General features: G+C 36.8%; 1 protein-coding gene across 1 annotated transcript; it reads left to right on the top strand.

The window, feature by feature from the left end:
• The first annotated feature begins 339 nt into the window (after positions 1 to 339).
• LOC137257981 (synaptic vesicle membrane protein VAT-1 homolog-like) lies at positions 340 to 21,688 on the top strand. The gene is made up of 10 exons (XM_067795506.1): positions 340 to 954; positions 7,116 to 7,245; positions 11,304 to 11,519; positions 12,729 to 12,871; positions 13,681 to 13,784; positions 14,517 to 14,572; positions 15,032 to 15,226; positions 15,971 to 16,054; positions 16,699 to 16,793; positions 17,505 to 21,688. Coding segments are annotated over exons 1-10 (1,218 nt in total). The 5' UTR covers positions 340 to 760; the 3' UTR covers positions 17,506 to 21,688.
• Positions 21,689 to 22,501: the final 813 nt, after the last annotated feature.

Genomic DNA, 22,501 nt, shown 5'->3' on the forward strand with positions numbered 1-22,501 from the left:
TAAATAATTTCTTATTATGATGTATAGAAAGATGATTTATTAAATATGGTAGTAATTCTTTAATTGTTTATAAAGCAAAACGAATAAGCCATGTTAACAAAACATTACTTCACTTACGCAAGAGTTAGTCCACATTATGTAAGCCGCGGTGATTTCTTTATTCATATAAATGTATTCATTGTACTTCGGCTTATATAACCACAAGTATTCATGAGCAAAGAATAATCAAGAGGGAATCTAAACGACAAAACAACAACATAAACGCCGTCTTTATTCATGGTGAAGTCTTTTTTCAGCGAAACCCCTTAGGCAAGCATATGCGAATCTATCGAGCAAACTGTCGAGCAAGCCGCGAGTCATGTGATAACTGATTTATTCCCTGTCCTGCTAATATGACCCGACATCCATGTCAATATATTTGTGCCGGTGGAGATCCTTCAGCGCTTTGAGTATATTTGATAAGACGGTGTAACAGCACTGGCATTATTATGAGAACAGTCAAGTTTTAAAACCAATCGATGAAAACTTGCGCTCGCACTCAGTCGCTAACTGCTACCGTCCTCCAAAGACCCACAAACCGTAGCAGACGACAGGCAGAGGGATTCGACGCAACGATCGGTGAGACTTCTTCTTGTCCACCTACAACCTTCCTACGCCAAACACCGTTACCTTGGAAATAAAATCATCATAATTAATACCACAGTGACCTTGCAATACCGCATTCGCAGAGACCGAACGAAACAGGATAGATCGTTTCAGAATGGCGGAGACACAAGCACCAAACGTTGAGCCTGCTGCTGAGGCCAAGCCAGATGGAGACGCTGCTGCCACTCCCGCGAAAGTGATGAAAAGCGTCGTTCTAACGGGATTTGGTGGTCTGAAAATGCTGAAAGTGCAACAAAAACCCGAAGTGACCGCCGCGGATGGAGAACTGCTGATCAGAGTGAGGGCATGGTAAGCATTGCTTTGCATTGATTATCATCCAGATGGGAGAGTTTTGAACATATTGTATCTAATGTTGTTGAAATGCTATACATTTGAGGAGGTTCTTCAAGATAACTTGTTGAAGACATGGGTAATGAATCTGCATGTGCAAAGAATTAATCATGGCAAACTGCCATTTGCCAGAATTACATTGAAACATCCACATAATTTGCTTATTCAGCCTCTTGGATGTCAACAAGTAGCTGGCTGTAGAGGTTCTTTTCACAGCTGTCACTTGAAATCGAGAACAGAATGTATTAAATTTGTGTTCATGTAAGTTAAAACATCTGATACTAATCACACCGAAAATATGTTATAATCTACATGGTGAATGTAGCATATCCATTCACTGTTTCAGAGATTTACAAGTTTTGTCATGAATTTAACTGATACAAAGATATATTGATTGTTTGAAACAGTTGTTTTATAAAGTCAGCTTTCAGATTGACTGCTTTGGTATCAATGAATTGAATACTGACCTTCACCTTAGTGGCTGTGATGCAATATCTGTCATGCACAGAAAATATGATATAAATAATATCTAAAGCACAGAAGTAGAAGGTAGAGCAGAATGTTCACAATAGCTAATTACTAGATTTGAATTGGTCTCTAGCAACCTGTGCTTGTCACAGCAGAGATGCCAACCTCCATGATATATTGTATACACTACACATTTAGCCTAAAACTACACCAGTATGATTGCACTAGAAACTCGACGAAATTGTAAGGAAATTAATTGAAATTGAATATAGACAAAAACGTACATTTTCGTCAAATAAATCCATTTTTGCTGAAAGAAGACAACAAGAAAATATTAAATGCTGATAATCTGGAAATCTGCAGTTAGAGGTATGTGAAAATTGAGGTTCACTCTTGTCATATTATCTTTCTCAGAAACCATAATGATTTTAAATATTTAGTTGGCAACTATTGTTATGGTCAGACTACTAACTTTGATCCTTGAAACTATTTGGCATCACTTTGGGGTTGGCATCTTTGCATGAGACAACTAAATGGATCATACGGTGGACTGTGACTTTGTTCACAGAGGTTGTCATTGTCCCTTGATGGTGTGAATCCTTGCTCACAACATCCAACAAAGGTTTGTCTTTTATCTATAACCTACCAGCCTTTGTGTAGCTGGAATACTGTACAGAGCAATGCTAAACAAAAATGAACAAAACAACAACTAATCAATGAAATGTTGAAAATTTACATTTAAATTTTATAGGGAGAGTTGAGTCAACTTGTTTCCAGTTTGAACATGTAGATGCCTGCTATTGATTCTTTCCTCTGATAATCCAACAGTATGCCTGATCATACTTAATTTGAAATGTGATGATTGATGATTTTATGAAAATTACATCTGAAATTATATATAACTGTTATACATTTGTATCAGAGAATATACAGGTTCTAACATAATGTTTACAACCATAACAGGCATTCAACAGTTAACTGTATAGGGTCAGAAATTGTTTCATCCCAAGTCAGTGCCTGTATCCAAGTGATATTTATGATGTGATTCCTTACACAGGAAATGTTCTAACACACTGCAGTTCAATGTGCAGAGTTGTGTCCCTTGGTCCTGCAAGGATCTGCTGAACCTGGGTTAAAATCCTGGTTTCTCTCCAATGAAGTTTTAGTGTTGTGACAGCACGATACCTGCACTGTTGAAAATGTCTACAACATACATCATGGTGTACTTGATAAAAACCCTTCTTATACTAAAGGCATTTCATTATTTTTTATATCTATGTATACTTATGTGGAGGAAGGTAAACACTAAAATGTACTTCTTGTGTTGGAGATAAATCCTAAGTAATACTTCTTGGGGTGGAGGCAGGATTTTGCAAATGGTGGAATGAATGTAATACTTGTCACAAATGGATCAAGGGTTCAGCATACATGGAAGGTGTCCAGTCAGGACTATGGGTCTCTACACGCACCCACACACCCATACAATATTGTACATAGAGAAAGAGAAAGTGGAGAATTAGCTCAAGGAAATAACAATGCATTTTCACATGGTTGTTCATGTTCTTGATCTGAAATATTTTGTCACTATGAGAGAATGAGAGAGAGAGACTGAAAGATTTCCTTATAAGACGTAGATGATATATGAAAATAACGTTATTTTTGGAATAAGAGAAGGTTCTGTTGACACAGTGTATAGCATTGACAAAGCTGGCCTGTTTGGGTTGAGTAGCTACAGCATACAGAGCTGTCACGAGTGAAAATTGTGAAATTGTTTTTATCCATGAGTCAGATTCCCATGCCTGTCACATGACGATCCTCACAAAATCAGTGAAGCAAGAGCAATTATGGATTCAGCATTAGCTGATCTACTTCCTCACAGGCTGTGCACTGTAGCGTTATCAACAACTTAGCATAGGAATAAACCTTACTTCACATGAAAATATATGAACAAGCAGGTGTTATTTGATTTGCACCTTACTTCACATGAAAATATATGAACAAGCAGGTGTTATTTGATTTGCACCTTACTTCACATGAAAATATATGAACAAGCAGGTGTTATTTGATTTGCACCTTACTTCACATGAAAATATATGAACAAGCAGGTGTTATTTGATTTGCACCTTACTTCACATGAAAATATATGAACAAGCAGGTGTTATTTGATTTGCACCTTACTGTCACAGGAAGTGTCATTGTAAAACATACTAACTTTAGGGTGTTTAATTAATCAATGATCACAAAACCCAGTCCACAAAGTGTTTGTAAAGTTACAATCAGTTATAGCTCAATAATTTACCACACATGTGGTAGTGCTACGAATGTTTTGTGGATCAGGGGCTCTTTTCACAAAGCAACCTTTACTAAGGTTAACCTTAACTCCCATTCTTTAACATTGCACTGAGGTTACCTTTGTGACACATGATCTCATTAGTGCTTCATGAATGAGGACTGTTACCTGGGGATTAGGTTTTCATCAATTGAGTATGTACTCACATTTAACGCAACCATCTGGCAGGTGAATTTGAGAATCTGGCAGTGCCTGTTGAAAATAACCTGTCCTGGGCAGTCAGGCAGGCAGATAGTTCATCCATGGACCCCAAGACCCGTGTTATGGCGAGGGATGACTGTATTTCAAATGCATTTCTATACAGTAATGTTCTCTTTGATGTTGAAACAGCAAAAACAGACTGACATGACTGTATGAAACTATTTTATCTGTCCAAACCTGGTGAAATGGATGCTGCAAATACAAGACCACATGACAGTAATGACATCATTCTGTAAAATATAATGGAAAAGAAGGCAAGAACTTTGATCAGAACTTCTTTATTTCACAATGAGGTTTTCTGTAAAGCCATACATTGTAAATTTTAATATTTTAACCACAAAATTCTAAAAGTCTGTCATAACAGTTTGATGTCAGCATACTTTGGATTGCTTCCTGGATATTTTCTGTAGAACTTGGTTAAAGTAATTGTGGGGAATTGAACCCGGGTCTTCAGCATGACAAGCGAACACTTTACCACTAGGCAACCTCACTGTCCCTCAACAGAAGGTAGTAAAGGCTGAAAAATCTGTGGTCTAAGTAGCACTTATGATCCTTTAGTAGCAGACACAGACACTCAGAGGTGGTTGTGTTTTTCAGTATAAATGCAGGTTCAGTTGCGAGTGATAAGTCACTGATTATGGTGACTTATGATCTCGGGGCAGTGGGGTGAGCAAAGTGGTTAAAGTGTTTGCTCGTGACACAGAAGACCCGGGTTCCATTCCTCACAATGTGTGAAGCCCTTTTCTGGTGTCCTCCAGACAAGATAATGCTGGGTTATTGCTAAAAGCGACAGAAAATTAAACCCGCTCACTGATGATCTCATAATGGTCTTCAAGCACTTTCATCTCATTGAAGTCATATGTCCTGTTGATGATAAACTATGTTATTATGATTCTACACGTGTATTCTTCACAGGTGTGATGACTAATTGATTGTTCTACTTACATACACATGAGAATATTGATCCTCTCTACAACGTTGATTCCTTTACAAACCTAAATTTGAGATTAATGTTTTTCTAGCTTCTTTGATCTTCATAAACTGATTTTCATTTTTAAGTATAGTTCATCTGTGTTCATCTAGAAAACAAATCAGAAGAAGCTGGAACAGTCCTTGATTTCAGATAAGAACAGACGCTATCTAGACTTAAAAAATATTCTAGACTTTAGCAGGACTCATATCTATATTGTTTTCTTGGTAGACAGTAAGTGAAGTTTATCGTCACTTTTAGCAATATTCTAACTATACCCCAGAAATAGGCTTCACACATTGTATCCATGTGGGGAATCAAAACCAGACTTTGGTATGACAAGTGAACGGTTTAACCACTAGACTTCCCCACTGCCCCTGGATGACAGACTATGTTTGTCCTTATAATGGACTTTTCATAAAAGCTACTCATGAATATTCTATGACTCAGACCTATAATATTACAAAGCTCCCAATCAATGCCACTTTAGCAGTTTATGTTAAACTCTTGGTGTTATTAATTCTATGTTATTAACTTTCACCAGATGTGACACGTCAAAACTGTATCCTGATAAAATTCCATTTTCAGAATTTTTAACAGTATCACTGTTACTTTCAATGAAGGATATTACGATTCATATTATGATAACATATTCTCTGTATTTTTCCCTAAGTGGGCATAGACTCAAACTTTCAATTGATAGACTCATAATTGCATGCAATATGTGTGAATAACTGTTACATAATGCATTTATACCACGTGGTATTATTCCTAACTATATGCCTGGGCAGTGTGTGGACAAAAAACTTAAATCAAGTAGTGTTTGGTCATATGTTGATCTAAACTCAGGATCATTTAAACTTGTTTAATGTAGAACTGAGTTTGGTAGCATGTCATTGATCAGGAAACAACTGGCTTCCAAGCATCCAATGTTCAGTAGAATGGCAAATGAAGAGAGGGTCCCTGCTGATGAGTCAAAACATATCAGAAATCTGAAATTCTTCAAAGGCATTTGGAAGTAATGCATTATCTGCTTGAAGGAGGGACAAGGACTAGCCGAGAAACGTGAAAAATACATCCAGAAGTTGTTGTCCATAACATTTGTCTTGTGTCTGTCGGAAAACAAACTCACTTAAAAGAGGAACATGCAAGTTCATACACAACACCATCACCTTGGTTGAGAGAGACACCCTTACCTTGAAATACACCAATTGTCTTATATAGAATAAGTAATTGTTTTGAGCTCATTTCTACACATGAATATAAAGTTTGGTCATTTTTTTCTGAATATCTGTTTCATGTGATGAAACAGGTCAGCATTATTTATTCAGCCCCAGTGAAGCTAAAATTATTAAGTAGCTTGGATACTCATACTTACAATGCATGTTATGAATATTAATGCTAATTGATGAAACATATCTGATATTATTACATCTTAAATCTTTAATGCTTCAATCATTATGAGACATGTATTCCTTGTCTTCTCAAGGCAGGGGTGTTAAATGACTACAGTCTGAATTCCAGTTTCCAATCTTGGCAAACTAGGCTGGAATTGGTTTAGTTATTTTTGTGCTGGACAAGTCTGTATAGTCGAAACTACCTGTTGAAACTGACATCCAGTTTGCAAACTGCCATGCAGATTTTGGTCAGTGGCAGGATTTTCATAGCATGTGTATATCAACAGATATTTTCCAAATCTCTTCATTTTTCTAATCAAGGTGCTAAGGTATCTTGACAGATAAAACCTGTTTTTATTACAATACAGATCTTTTATGTCAGTCAGATCAACTTGACTGGATTGTACCAGTGTTTCTGAAGTAAATCAATGATAGGTGAAACTTGACTGGTCAGTTGTAGGGGCATAGGGGGAGATAACTCAAAATTTTCAACAGTGATGCTAGAATGCAGCCATGAACTTCATGCTTCAGCAAGGTGGAAAGTTGTCTTTCATGGTCACTTCACTCCTTTGCTTCAGGAAGATGTATATTTTCTGAAAGCGTTTGCTTTTTAGGCCTAGCAGATGATATTTTTCAAAACATTTTATCTATTACAAACATTTTACACTTTAACAAAATAGAATTCGCTTATACTGTGGTGACATTGTTATTGAATGGTTTTCTTGTTTTACAGTGGTATGAACTTTCCTGATCTGATGGTGCGGCAAGGTGTTATCGACACTCCCCCAAAGACACCAGTCATCATGGGGTTTGAGTGCTCCGGTATTGTTGAGGCAGTTGGTGAAAACACTACTGGATTCAAGGTGAGAACTAAGTATTATTACTCATCCATGGAAGATACTGCATTGTAATATTTTTGTGTCAGTATTTCACTAGTGTAATACCGCTAGATGTATGATGTCATGATGGTTCACAGTCATGATGTCACAGTGGTGATGCCGCTATTGCAATGGTACCCTCTTGCAAACGACTTTTACAAGACGTCTCCTCATGATGCTCATGAGACGTCATACAATAATACATGGGTTGAGGGTTCCGACTGAGATCAGTATCTGACACCAACACCCTCTCTATGATGACACTTACAGGAAGTCTCCTCCTGGTGCTGATCAGACGTCTGACTCAGAAAACACCAAACTTGAGCATGCTTTATGTAAAACACCTGCCCACTGATCACAGCAATATCTTGTTGGCATGGCCACAGAGGAAACTGAAAAAAAGAATGATTAGTGACCGCCATACTTATTGCTAGTGCAGGATGATGCTTGCGAATGTTTGAATCAATCGGTCTCACTTTTGTCAGCAATTATTAGTGGGCCTCTGAGTCTAATCAATATTCAAAAAAAGTGAAACACCAAATTAAACAATAGAAAGTGTGTTTTTTATTGTTATGTTTGTTATTTCAAGACTCACATCCGTGTGTCAACAGGAAGTATCCTGTAGTATTAATCTGTCTCATAGTGTTTCGTTGCACAATGTTACGATTGTGTTCCATTATTTCCCATGTCAGTTTTGTGTTGGGTTTCATGATTAGCATCGATTATTGATCAGTTGCTGCATTGCGATCATTGATCTACATCTTGTGAGTGATTGCCAACAGTACTAATTGCCTGTAAGTTTAAGAACATTCAGCATGCCATCAAAGTTGAGTCCTATATTGCACTTAAAACGTTTTCGAGAGACATTTTAGAAGTTGTATAGGTGAAGGAAAACCAAGTTCTAAGATAGTGAACTTCTTTATTGCAACGAGTAACATTTCCATGTAGCTACTGACACTCTTATCAAATGATGAATAGTATTGCAAAATGTGGCGTGTCTTATGTTTGTTTATGTAATGTCTCAAACATGATTTCTCAAACCAATTTGTTTCCCTTTGCATGCGTTCAGATATTAATTATGACACATAAAGATATATGCTGCATATACCTTGCTATGTTTTAGTCAAGTATCCCTGCATCATGTTGAGTACTTTCTATGCAGTGAGTGTGGTATTATATGTTTGTGGTCTGTGAGTAATCAAGTCAGGGACAACCTTACTATCCAGTGATTGACATCATGAGCATCAATCTCTGCTACTGGGACACAGTGACATGAATATGCATATGTATAATGTAGTGCTGCACAAGCATTGATAGAGCTTTATTTGCAAATCAGGAACAAAGTTTGAAAATGCAAATTTTACACCTAACATATTTTTTTTATAACTTATTTGCAATCTAACCCTACACAAATGTGAGAGTATATATTTTTATGTACAGACTAGTATTGCTACTTTAAAGTGATGACTAATATATCATGAACATAAACATCCTGGAGTCTCCAAGAAATATTCAGTCTTTACTTTTCAGTAATTGAAGTGAGTTTCTAAGAATTTAGCACGTTTTCAGGCCCTGACAACTTAAGAAAACTGAAGCACTAAAACACTAGTTCCAAAATTATTTGTGTTCTGTTTGAGAAAATGTGATCAACTGCTTGGTCGTTTGGTCACTGCAACCGATCTTCAATTATTTCAGTTAAATAGAAGATCCCTAGAACACAGCATGATGTATAGATATGTCTTTCACTGAGGCTGAAGTAGCTATAGACTTGATGAGTGCTACAAAACATTTTACTGATTACAATCACCTGATTTGCATAGAAAACTGTTGTATTATTTCCTCCAGTTCGTAACCCTTTCCTTCCTGACAAACAGCGTCTGTGTTTGACCTTTCCCTACTTCTTCTGCAGCAGCAGCTGATTATGCCTTAGGTGGACATAAACACTAGGATATGTTATTTCATATCCCAACATAGTCTCAGTATGAGGCTCAGATGCTAGATAAGCCATTAGGGTGGTTTAATGGTCGCTGTTTGTGGTAACTGTGATAAAACTTTCAAAATCAATAATGCTCAGTGCTTTCATCTCCCAATATCCCCATTTAGCACCTATTCTGTATTATACGGCTGTTATCACATCATTGTGTACTGTTAGGCAAGATGTGTATGCAGTGTTTGCCCTTAACCCTGAAAAGCTGCAGGCCATTGTGGGTCCTCATCAGAATGTGTAGACCCTGTATTTTAAAAATAGGAGGAAAACTTGTCAGCAGTAAGGACCTGCAGAAAACAAAAGCTTTGTGGATGTTGTTTTCAGTGGGCATTGGGCCTAAGGACTGCGGTTAATTTCAAATGCTGTATGTTTGGCTTTGGTCAGGCACCATATGGCAATGTCCTTGAAGGTGACAGAGCCAATTATACGAGGATTATCAATGGAGTGATACCACTGTTTCGTTTCTCCTAAGGCATGCATTGTAGGTAGAATTGATCCCATACAGATGTTCTTTCTCATGCTCTTGATAATGCATTAATGCATTAATTTTAACTGGGCTAAAACAAAATGGTTATTGTTGCAAGGATGGAACCTAAAAGGTTGAAGGGTAGTTAGATGGGAAAGGGGCCTAGGAAATCCCTATGGCATACCTGCCATGACATGACTTCTCATTTCTTTATTTCTTTATTCCAGGCACTGATTGTATTAGTAGGGAAGTTGGGATTGTGTTTAGGCCTTGTGATGCATGTCAGTATCCAAGATGCTCACCCAGGACAATTGCCACCCAGTTATTTTTACTCTAATAGTCTGTATGTGCACTTTCTGCACAGTGTGGCCCACAAGTCAAACTCGGCCACGATGATACAGCTTGAGTAAGTGAGTTTAGTTTCAGGTTACTTTTAGCAATACTCCATCAACATCATGGTGAAGGGTAGAAAAAATGAACCTCACGTTTATATTCATGTGGGGAATCAAACTCGAGCGAATGCTTTGGCCACTAGGCTACCCTACCGCCTGCTACAGCTAGAATACAACCCATGTCAAGATATGACTGGAACAGCAACCAAGGGTTATGCACACACCATACACAAACACACTCACACCTTGCTCATTTATCGTTACGTTCCAAGGCCTGTATTTGTAAAACGCCAACCTAACACATGACAGACTGACAGTGACTCACCACCTGCTCCAGACACCTGTGGCGGCCAGGTTGACATAATAGGACTAGATTGTTATATATCTGTTCAACAACTGTTGGATGTGGCTGCCTAACTGTTTGTAGACACAGCATTAATGCGCTGATAATATACCAGGGCTCAATTAGTGCTTTGTTGCTTGAAATGGTGCAGTATTACAAAGTGCAATAAATCTAGTTATTAGTCAAACATGCACCATGTGCAAGTCAAGAATTCAATCAACACTCACAGTACAACTTTATAAGCATATGTATGTGAGTTCATATTTTCTTTTGAACTGTGAATAGCCATGACACTATTCTAAACAGGGATGAGTTCGTCTTTGGGTTGCTATGGTTTCATGGGTACTACATCATGGAAATATGTTTATGTGCACCAAAACCTGTGATGTTTTAACATACTACATTGGAACTGGATTTTTATCTTGTGCAGTTTTGATCTTAGGTTGCACCTGGTGCAAGTAGGCTAACATCTCTTAAATCAAGCCCAGTATTCATACAGACTGGTCAACATTGGGATAGCCTGCTGGTTAAAGCATTCTCTTATCACGCTGAAGACACAGGTTCGATTTCCCACATGGATACTATGTGTGAAGCTCATTTCTGGTGTGCCTGCCGTGATATGGCTGGAATTATGCTAAAAGTAGTGTAAAATTTAACTCACTCACTCACTCTCGTCATTAAATATTTCCACTTTTGCTCCTCAGCTCATAACAAGCCATGCTTGGCATGAAAGGAGATCTTGCATTCACAAAGGGTTCCCTGAAAACTGCTTTTAGTTAGGCAACATACATCGAATGGATGGTCAGACTCAGTGAGTCTTTGTATGTATATTGACATATATTGTTTTGTTCACAGGTTGGGGACCGTGTGATTGGCTTCACCAACTATAATGCATGGGCAGAGCTTGTGAGTGTCAACGCGAACCATGTGTTCAAAATGCCTGATAACATGAGCTTCCAGGATGGTGCAGCGCTTCCAATGAACTATGTGACAGCCTATATCCTTCTGTTTGACATGGCCAACCTGAGGAAGGGCCAGTCTCTGCTGGTGCATTCTGTAGGGGGCGGTGTGGTAAGTTGTGTCAGTGGCTGCTTTGACCCCAATTTTGGCTCTGACTGAAATTCAATTCCGGCCTATTTGGCTCTTCTGACTGAAATTCAAGTCCGCCCTGTTTGGCTCTTCTGACAAAAATTCAAGTCAGGCCTATTTGCTCTTCTGACAAAAATTCAAGTCAGGCCTATTTGGCTCTTCTGACAAAAATCCAAGTCATGCCTATTTGGTTATTCTGACTATAATTCAAGTCAGGCCTCCTTGGCTTGTCTGGCTGAGGCCAAATATAAAACTTTTTTGGGTACGATTACATCTCTTTCACGTTTAGGGTACCGATAGGTAGGATATTTCTTAAACATTTTATTTAGAAGTAAAGTACAAGTTAATAACACATTTATCAATGTGCAGATGTTTATTCATTTTCGCTTTGAGTAACCAAATATATTGTTCCCACCTCTCTCAAACTCAACTGAGTACTTTGCCACTTTCTGTTAATTGTAAAAATGTAATATGAACTGAATAGAAGCTTTCATATTACCTCAGTTATTTGATGTATCTTCAATAACGTCACAGCTAAGATTTGACATTTTTGTGTGTACACATGCCAAATCAAATTTGTTGAGTATTTACAAAGATTCAAGCATACTTGTATGCAACTGACTTAATAGGAATTGAGTTTTTACATAAATATTTGCATAATTTATGCAGATAGGCAGTTTATCTGTCCCATTGTGAGATATTTTCATGTATTTAAAATGCCAACATATATCTTTATTATCTTGTTTTCTACTTTTTTATACATTGACAACTAACCAAGGGATGATTTCTTCAATCTGTATTGAGGGATTGTTATTTAAAGCAGTTGCCTTGCTGTGAATTGAGAATAAATTTACAATCTTAAAAAGTCCAAATTTATGAAAGTGAATCCTGCTTATCCATTGTGGTAGAAGATATCAGAGGAATGAAGTTGCCTTTATGTAACTACTATGTGTGGTATATGTGCAGGGAGTAAAATAAGGCCCTACATACAATCCTATGGTCGAGGTTTTGAACTAGCCAGCCCGGTGGTCTGGTTAAAGATTAGATGTTCCACACATCTGAGTACATTCATCACATCTTGGTGTCTGGTGTGTTTAAATTTATTTGGGACTGGTAACATTTTGAAGTTACAAGCTCTGACATCTGACTGGGTTTGGGGGCTTATTTCATACACTGATATGTTTGTTACAGGGTACTGCAATCACGCAGCTGTGCAAGACTGTGGAGGATGTGACAGTGTTTGGTACAGCGTCCTCCAACAAACATGAAGCTGTCAAAGCTAATGTCTCCCATATCTTTGACCACAATGTTGACTATGCTCAAGAAATTAGAAAGTAAGTCATAAGACTTTTCCAGTGTTATTACAATCTTTACACATTGTACCCGGCTCCTTGGCATGACAAGCAAACGTTTTAACCTCTGGGTCACCCCACAATTTCACAATGGGAGAGGGCTTCTGATGCCCCTACCTTTTCTTGAATGATAAGGTGTTTCAATCAATCAGTCACAATTATATGACCTGTAAGGGTTGTCCTCTGGTCTTTGCTTAGCATTAGTGTGGAGTCTGAGTGTGATCAAACACTGTTTTGTTTGACAATGCATTTTAATACAAGGGACAAGCGACAGATGCTCTGTCCTGCAGCTGGGGCAAGTACAATCAGAATTGGCATTCAGAGCGTTCGCTGCCAATCTTTGCAAACATTATCACAACAAAGTGTCCGTAAAATGACCATGATTTAAATACAGTTATAACATTTAACAGGTTTTGATGAGATTAAGTCCACTTCAAAATTGTTAGTTATCAATGAGGGACAGGTAGACGTTGCTTTAGACAGCTGTAAGTTACATCACAACATGTCTGCTTAATGTGAGAGGAAAACCAAGTCATATGTATAATCCATATGAAACCCATAGGTACCAAAGATTATTAGTGGAGGGAAACTTTCATGCTAACCCATGTTCAGCAGGTCCTGGCATAATGAAAAGACACAACTCTTCCCACTATTTTTTAGCATGTTCTATCATTTGTTATCATGCTAAGACTTAGAGCTTATTGAGTTGGCAACATAAAATTTTGCTTATGGTGTATTCTTTGTTGAATGTTATTGTAATAAAGGTGTACATTGGGTGTGTTTGCTTGCAGGGTGTCTGCCGAGGGGGTTGACATTGTCCTGGACTGTATGTGTGGAGATGACACAAACAAAGGAATCATGCTTCTTAAACCAATGGGAAAGTACCTGTTGTATGGTGAGTTCAATATGTACGATACGTGTATACTGTTCCACAGTGGTGTGATGATGCATCTGTCTATGAGCCGCTGGTACAGTGAATCAATACAAACTTTTACAGTGTCGTATATCCTGGTATGATACTTCAAATGAGCCACAAGACATTGATGTTTAACTTAGCATGTTGCCGAATTGCAATATCTGTCAAGAAAGGCTTCCTTTTTTTGATGACTAAAATTTATCCTTACTTATTTTCCCTTCCTAAGTAAACAGTAAACATTTTCTCAGAAATTCCTGCATCAAGAACTATGTCAAACATAGTGCTTGCATGTTACTAACATTCACAAAGTCTATTATTATCTCATTTCTAAATGAACTTTGAACAATGCTGGTGGAATTTGATGAAATGCTTTAAAATGTGTTTTGTTTTCATCTTATAGCTGGAGTTAGAATAAGATTTTAGTATCATGGTAATATATGAAGTGTATATGGGGCAAACACCAATCTAAAAACCAATTTTTGTAAGATTACATTTTTGGCCAATACAAACACGCACTTTTTATTTTTTTTTTAAAAGGGAAAATTAAATTCATATTTTTCTTATTCTTGAAGAAATGCAACTGGCAGACCCGTAAAACAAGAAATAAAATTGGGTTCCATCTCAAGTTTTCCTCGTGTATAATGTTGCTGTTTATGATCTGAATGTATGAGGTTGCTGTTGTATTTAGTCTAAAATATGTTTTTGTTTTAGGTTCATCTAACATAGTAACTGGTGAAACAAAAAGCTTCTTCAGCTTTGCAAAGTCTGTGAGTAATATTTCTGGCATTTAAATTCAACATATATTATTTGGGGGATTTCACATATTCAGTACTTTTGGAGGTTGAGTCCCAGTTTGGTTCATGATACAATCTTTCTGGTGTGAAAGTTTCTGGGCACCCAGTTAATGTTTGGTATGGGCTTGCTTTTGTATTTCCAAGTGACGCTAACACCATTCTCGATGAGAGCAGAAATGGAAGATAATCATTCAATGTCAGGAATCATGTTTTTTCTTTATGGTGGAAATAAACGATAATCTTTGCTTCAAATGGAAATTGAGGATAATCCTTAATTGGTCAAGAATCATCTAGATTTCATGAAGGTGGAAATATGTTATAGTGCTTTATTGGTCCTTTATTTGGATTAAAGAGGAATTAATGTACATGGGTGAGTAATAGGCCATGTTTTGAATGTTAAGTTTGATGTCATCCATTTTTGGTGTGTCTCAGTGGTGGCAAGTGGACAAAGTGAGCCCCATCAAGCTGTTTGACGAGAACAAGGTGATAGGAGGCTTCCAGTTGAGGCGCCTCCTGTTCAACCAAGGCCAACATGGCTATGTGCGTGGGGTGATGGAGACGCTGTTCAAGATGTACAGTGCTGGCAAGATCAACCCCACCATCGACTCGGTGTGGGCCTTCGAGGATGTGAGTAGGTGGAGATTAGTGAGTGAATGGGAGATGAGACTGTGAGTGTCAGGTTAGGAGGCGGGTGAATTCTCTGGAATTACATCATGGAATGCTTGTAGGTTTTCATGGATGTTTAAGCAGACTGTCTTATCACCTATCTTGAAAGAATCTTCAAAACATTGTGCTTTAGAATATGAGCCAGAGCCTTGGATATGCAACTGTATTTCCTATTTAGTCCGTAGACATTATTATCATTTGTACTCAGTGGTTCATAATGAAAAATGTTTAATAGCAATGAGATGCACATCTTCATGGCCATTTCTATTGATACAAGAGGATAAAGACAAAATATTTGTTTGTTTGGGACTTTCACATTAAACATTTTCTATAATTCAGGGGTATTTTAATGTACTGGTACCCCTCACACAAGTGTGAAACTGATTCAAGAATAAAGCTTTTCTTATTTACTTGTTTTGTTGTCAGTTCACCTCTGTTAAAGCCAAAGCATGTGCTACAGCTGTTATAATATTTTCTCTCTGATTTGGGAATTTTTACAAACAAGTTCTGCAGGAATTGATATTACCCTAACAGGTCTCTACCAAAAGTGGTGTGCTCATTTCATGAACAATGCCTTTATGGAGGTTCATCATTATCTAACATTGATCACGTAAGGAGGTTGCCAAACTGTCCTGAGCATCAGTGTAATAATGCTTGTTATTACCTTTAAGATGTATAATTGTATGTATTGCACTGTGACTGCAGGTGTGCGAAGCCATGCAAAAGATGCAGGACAGGAAGAACGTGGGCAAAGTTCTCCTGGACCCCACAGCAGAGCCAAAACCTAAAGTAAGAATCCTTTTTATGGATAACAGCTTCTGTATGTATTATCCCTAAAACACTTAAATAAAATAGGTTATGAATTTATGTTCAAGGACTTTCAAGAATCTTGGTTGTGTGATAGTGTTACCTCCCTTCATTGTCATCGACGTGTGTGTCAAGTTTGTGTTTTCAAAGTTTTGAGAAGACACATTTATCATTTTCAAGTGATTGTCCTTTCACTGTACTGAAGGGGTAGGTGTGAAGTTGAGAACACTGACCAACCTTGAACTGTCCACTAACTCCAAAGGGATTCGGAATCAGAGTGAGTGAGTGAACTTAGTTTAATGCCACTTTTAGCAATATTCCAGCACTATCACAGCAAGGGACACCAGAAATGGGTTCACACATTGTATTCATGTGGCAAACTTTCATGCCCTGTGATTGGCTGAGTGTGTGTCGCAGTATCCATTGGGATGGCTTGTTGCTTATGGTTTCAGTCACAAGTCTAATTTTTTACTCAAATGATGTGACTGGAATATTGACAACTGGAGCACCAAACAGCATTCACTTTCTCAATGTCTGATCATCAAGAACTGTTTACACATGTTATTATTCTTGACGATGTTGGTGGACCTCTGCCTTGCTAACACTCACCGTGTTTCCGTGTCCAGACTGTAGAAGCTGAGAAACCTGCTGTGTCTGCTGATGCTGAATCTGGAGATAAACAGGAGAAGAAAGAGGAGAAAACAGTTCAAGATGGAAAGTGGTAAGTTGTGTCATTGACATAAGCAATCTGCTGCTATGAAAAATGCTCAATATGCTACGGAGAAGAAAGAGGCGAAACCAGTTCAAGAGCAGGGGCTCCTGTCACGAAGCAGCCTTTACTAAGGTTTACCTTAACTCCCATCCTTTAACACTGCACTAAGTGTACCTTAGTGACTTACAATCACCTTAGTGCTTTGTGAAAGGAGGCCCTGGTCATGTCATTACAAAGAACAGAAACAATTTGTGGATAATATGCTCACAGAAATCCTTAAATACAGCCAGTCTACATTGTGAGAAATTTGGTAATGTAAATTAGAAAGAAAATTTTCAGCTTAACATCATATACTCTAGGTAGTAACCTGTCTCACATAGGTTTGTGGTGAGTTGATAATGATAAGAATTCAACTTGGTAAATGCACCGTACACTGTCCCTGTAGACAGACCTCATATAACAATATTCCAGAAGAATCACACTGAGGAACACCAGAAATATACTTTATACATAGTACCCATGTGGGGAATCGAATGACCATTAATCACTTTAAGCACTAGGCTTACCTCATCCACCCAAGAGACAGACTAAGCCCACCTCAAAATTATTACAACTGTGATACAACTTGTTGCTGTATTTTTGGATCCTCTCGGTATTGTTCTTGACAAAACCAGTCTTGTATTTATGTAAGGTTGACTGATTGCTCTGATTATTTTACAGATCAGTATCCTTCCCCTACGTAGATGTCAGCCACACCACCCAGAGCCTCCCTTGTTCAAGCAGGACGCATTTATAGCTACGTAGGAACGCTGTGTACAGCTAAGCAGCTCCACACTGTCATCAATTCAAACAAGTGTCTGGCATCAAGTTCCTCTCACAGTACAGACAGATGGATTGACTTGTGATATACAATTCAATATTACTACTTTCTGTCTCCTTTGGCGTGACCTTGCAATTATCTTAGAAGAGCATCTTGTTTCATACTGTAAAACATTCAAATAGTGCAAGTTTCAGTTGGATCCTGTTTCATTAAGGATATATAGATTTTATGCTAAAATTTAAAACACTTTCATCTCAAAATTCTAATGAAATAATAAAGTAAATTTTTTGAAAGAATATTGATTTTAAATTTAACTGCCTGGATTTTTAAATAATGCATCGCAGGATAGAAAATAATTCCAGCATGTCGTATTAATTATAACATGCCTGCATTATAAATTAGCTACAGCCTTTGGTATAAATAATTGCTAACTTGCAAGTCAATTTTAATCTTTGAGGAGTGCTATTTAATATCCACAGGCTAATGTTTATCCCTGTATTAAAGTTGCTCAACAGCTGATGGTAAATCACATAGTTTAAATGACTCTGTATTTGCTGATTTCAAATGTTGATGTATTTGAAATCTAGAAATTCTAGACATAACTTGAGGATGTTATATTCATCCTCTGATAGTCTTCTCCCTTTAAATCTTTCTGTTAAACGTATTGTCCGTAGCCACACAGTTAACCATATAATCCGTGAAATTGATAATTTTGAATATAAGTACACGTGTATACTGGTGTGTGCATGTTTCTTTTCACTTTATAGTAACTAACCCATTGATGATTCATAAAACAGATGTTTCTTCTGGCGCTACCTAACATGTTCACAGCACTGTAACTATTATGTTCAAATCTCTATTCTTGAAGCCAACCACCCATCTGGGTCATTTAAAGGATTATGGCTAAGAGATATTTTTAAAGAATCCTATACTGGCTGAGTATTTATTTCAAGAATCAGTGGAAGACCAGTATTACATGTTTTCTGATCAAGATGACCCGTCCTTGGTCCATTTTTAGAATGTACAACATTACTGACCTCACATACAAACCACCTATATTGACCCTGCTTCTAGATACAACATTGCCAACAGGTGCTACTGCTGTGTTTAAAGTCTTGGCCTGTATTCACAGAATAATACATGATTCCATGTTAGACTTATATTGGTAACATTTTATCATGTACAATGGAACTTCAGCGGTTTTGGACGTTTTGTGATTTCTTTGTGATCTGGTTTATGTGGTCACACTTTGAGTAATCTTAGTGTATCAATGTTGTCTTAAAAATTTCAGAAAAATATTTTGGAAGGATAGTTCTTGAATATGAGGACAAAACTGTGATTTATTTGTAAACTGATACCATGGTTACACTTTTGAGGAATATTGAGTTATCAGTGTGTTAAAAATTCCGCAAAGTGTTAAGAGAACCTGAGAACAAAACTATGTACCATTAATGAAAAGCATATGCTCATATTGTTCATTGCTGTTTCATTGCTTTTGTGAATACAGGACCATCACAGTAGACAGACTTCAATATTTCATCTTTCCAAGTTTTTTAATCATGTTGAACTTGTGTGTCAGAGAAGCAATGCTGTTTGTTGAAAGATATCAAGGACTTGCACTAGAGTAGGTTTTCCTTTTTGAAGCGTGAAAAATCTTGTTATGCAATTTGCAGAGTGAGTGCAATTGTATGTGGAGTAATACATTCCTCAATTCTGTCTGCGATGCCAGTATATTTGTGTAAGTGACCCTACATGACCATTGGTCAGTCTATTCTGGATCTATAGACAAGTATAAGTGCTCAGAGGTGTATAACACTGATATTACCTCATGGCCGATTAATGGTGGAATTATTAAGAACATATTTGGTTTGATTCTGACACATGCGTAAAGCTACTGAATAGCATTCATGATTATTGAAAGTATAACAGCAGGAAGAAATTAATCTTTTATTTAGTTTGAAATAATTTGGAATTGTTTGAAAAAAATATTTTATATATTTCCCAGCTTGAGAGGCACTGTGACATCTATAGAACATATGTCAGTATGTGGAAGTACAGCACACTATTGAACCAAGGTATTTATGGTTTTTAGACCCTTAAATATCAGAGATAATGCTCTTTGATATTTGACGAAACCTCAAATATGTTAGCTGTCACACTGTTTTCTGAAAATATTTACCATTCATGAAGAGAAAAAACACACTTTCTACTAACTGAACAATCACAAATTTTTTTCTTAGCTGTCGATGACTAACCATACATGTGAATGCTTTACACTCATCCACAAGCTGTTTTAAATTCAGATTTATATTTTTGTCACATTATGTTATTTTTATGCTGCTGTCCTACAAGCTAATATCAAAAAGATCATTCTTTCTGATTTCTTGATTATACGTCTCGGAGATGTGTCATTATTTATATTATTTCCATGTTTATATTATTTTATATGCTTTATAGCTAACCCAAAGATGAGCTTTGGCTGCTTTTCAACTTCTGTAAATGAGTGTGTTATTGTGATTGTTCTGTGCTATTTATATATATATATATATATATATATCTTGTTCTGTGTATGACAACGGTGTCCTTGTTCCATATCAGTGGGTCATGTGACCATTGTTGAAACATGTTGGTTTGCTCACAAATAGGTTGTGTTTTATGGTAACTAATGAAGTCAAACATTGTCAAAACTTGAACAGGATTTTAGAGGGCATTGCTGTTGAAATCAGAAGCTGTGATCCAAATGTTGCCTATTTTCTGTGTAAAATCACATTGAGGAGATTAGGATCTATGAAGATGTAGCACTTCTGTGTTTGTTGGTAATCAAAATCCCATATTTACAAATGTTAATTTGTTGTGAAATTGTTGTATTTGCAAGTGTTCATAGTTTATGCACTGACAGAAATGGTATGAAGTGTAATACCACATTTGAACCGATAAATAAACAAGGTAATATTTTAAAGTAAAAAAGACGAAATTCCAATACGAATATGTCCATTCTCACATTTTATCCATTTTCAGATATTTCCGACTGTTCGATGTGGCTATGGATGTGTGTACAGTAGAAGTCATATCATATTTGTAATAGGTTGTAAATGGTTGCCAGGTTTAATACATTTATTTAGCAAAACTCAGGTACAGAGCATAATTTTTTCCAAAATTATACTTGTTTCAATGTTCGTTTGGGACCAATGATAATTTATTTTTAGATCAGACAGAAATATTGTGTTCTATTTATTCTGTGAAGGTGCTAAAGATTTAATATATTTCAAATGCACTTGTTTCTATATGTTTACAATGACATAAAATGGCAACTGATGAATGTACTGCCAAAAGATTTGAAAATGTTATGTGATAATAATCGAATGAAGTTCTAGAACATTTATTTTGCTTTAATATTTTTCTATATATTTTTTATCCTTTAATTATCAAACATTCATTGGAAAAGGTGGATTAATTAATCATGTTTAAGTACCCATCTGCAAACGAGCAAATAATTGATATTATGACACGAAATCAAATGATTTGTATGAAAGCATTAGACTATGGATGTACACACGATGTGATAATTGTTTCACTTGAATATGATCTAGAGAGATGTGTATATCATTTTCTCAATAGCTCTGTAGTGCAGATAGAGTATTTTTGTCCACTCGTTGTTGAAATGTGATAAATAACTTTATGTAGGATGTTCACTTGAGTTTGTTGACATGATGACTTGTGTTTTGTGTTTGTGTAAAAAGGGATGGTTCTTTGGTGTTTCTTTGAATACTGACTATTTCTTGTAGTTTGAGATCCCTTCGGGTGTTTGTTCAACCCCTTGTTATGTCTTACAGTTTCTCCTGCATTTCTTATTCTGCATGAATATAGGTTCATATAGGTTTAGGTAGATCTTTCAGTCTTTACAGTTAATATGTGACTAGACTGTATTCAATCTTAACAATAAAACTAGTTTATTCCATGCTATGTCAGAATGTCATTCTGGATTAAAAGAGCCTGAAATTGAGTCGGTATCAGAGTCTGCAGTATGGGTGGAAGCCAATCATAAAACATTGATTTAGAAAATAAAATCATTATTTCTTTTCAATTTTGGTTTTCTTGTTTTAAATTTTTCAACATTGCATTTCAACATGATTAATGTAAATGTAACAGAGTGTAAATGCTGTTAGATTCTCTTTCTTGGTATGGGCGGTGGGGGAGCCTAGTGGTTAAATTGTTCACTCATCACATCGAAGACCCCAGTTCAATTCCCCACGTGGGTGCAATGTGAAGCTCATTTCATGTGTCATGCAGGAATATTGCTAAAAGTGGCATGGTCTTTGATGTCTTATCATGTGATATACATGTCACCTACAAAATCATGTTATACCTGTGAGTCTGCTGTAATATGAATGAGGAATTGTCTAGTCCGGTGTCAGAAGCTGTACGGTGACTATAGCAGACTTACATAACTCCCATACTGCAGATTCTTATTGCATACGAATAATGTAGAGGTTGCTCACTGAACAGATAGAATGTCAAACAGTTTCGTATTAAGATGTAGAAAGCAAAACCCAGATCATGAAGTGACTGAGCTTAGTTTACTTATCGTTGATGAAATATCAGTATTTCATGATGGACTTGAATTGTACACAATCACTTAAGACTTGCTCGCTCATATACTAACTTTCTAAACATGAAGAATACTGGAGAGATTTTTTTAAAGATCATAACCAAGAATATCTTGGGCGCCGATTTGACCTGTTTGTCAAGCTTGAATGAACTAGAGATGTTCTGATGTCCTTTGACACAAACTAACACTGCACTTTCATATTCTAAAGGTTGAGGGTGCTTGATGTTAATGAATTAATTCAGATTTTGATTCAGACAAAATTGTGTAACTGTCTTCTGTGAAGGTGGC

Source organism: Haliotis asinina, chromosome 12, assembly GCF_037392515.1.
Source record: "Haliotis asinina isolate JCU_RB_2024 chromosome 12, JCU_Hal_asi_v2, whole genome shotgun sequence".
Classification (NCBI taxonomy): Eukaryota; Metazoa; Mollusca; class Gastropoda; order Lepetellida; family Haliotidae; genus Haliotis; species Haliotis asinina.

Excerpts from the sequence above, each read along its gene's own strand:
- LOC137257981 (XM_067795506.1), top strand. The coding sequence starts at position 761 with ATGGCGGAGACACAAGCACCAAACGTTGAGCCTGCTGCTGAGGCCAAG. Across the intron at positions 955-7,115 it reads CTGATCAGAGTGAGGGCATG|TGGTATGAACTTTCCTGATC; the intron begins GTAAGCATTGCT and ends CTTGTTTTACAG. Across the intron at positions 16,055-16,698 it reads CAGCAGAGCCAAAACCTAAA|ACTGTAGAAGCTGAGAAACC; the intron begins GTAAGAATCCTT and ends TTCCGTGTCCAG.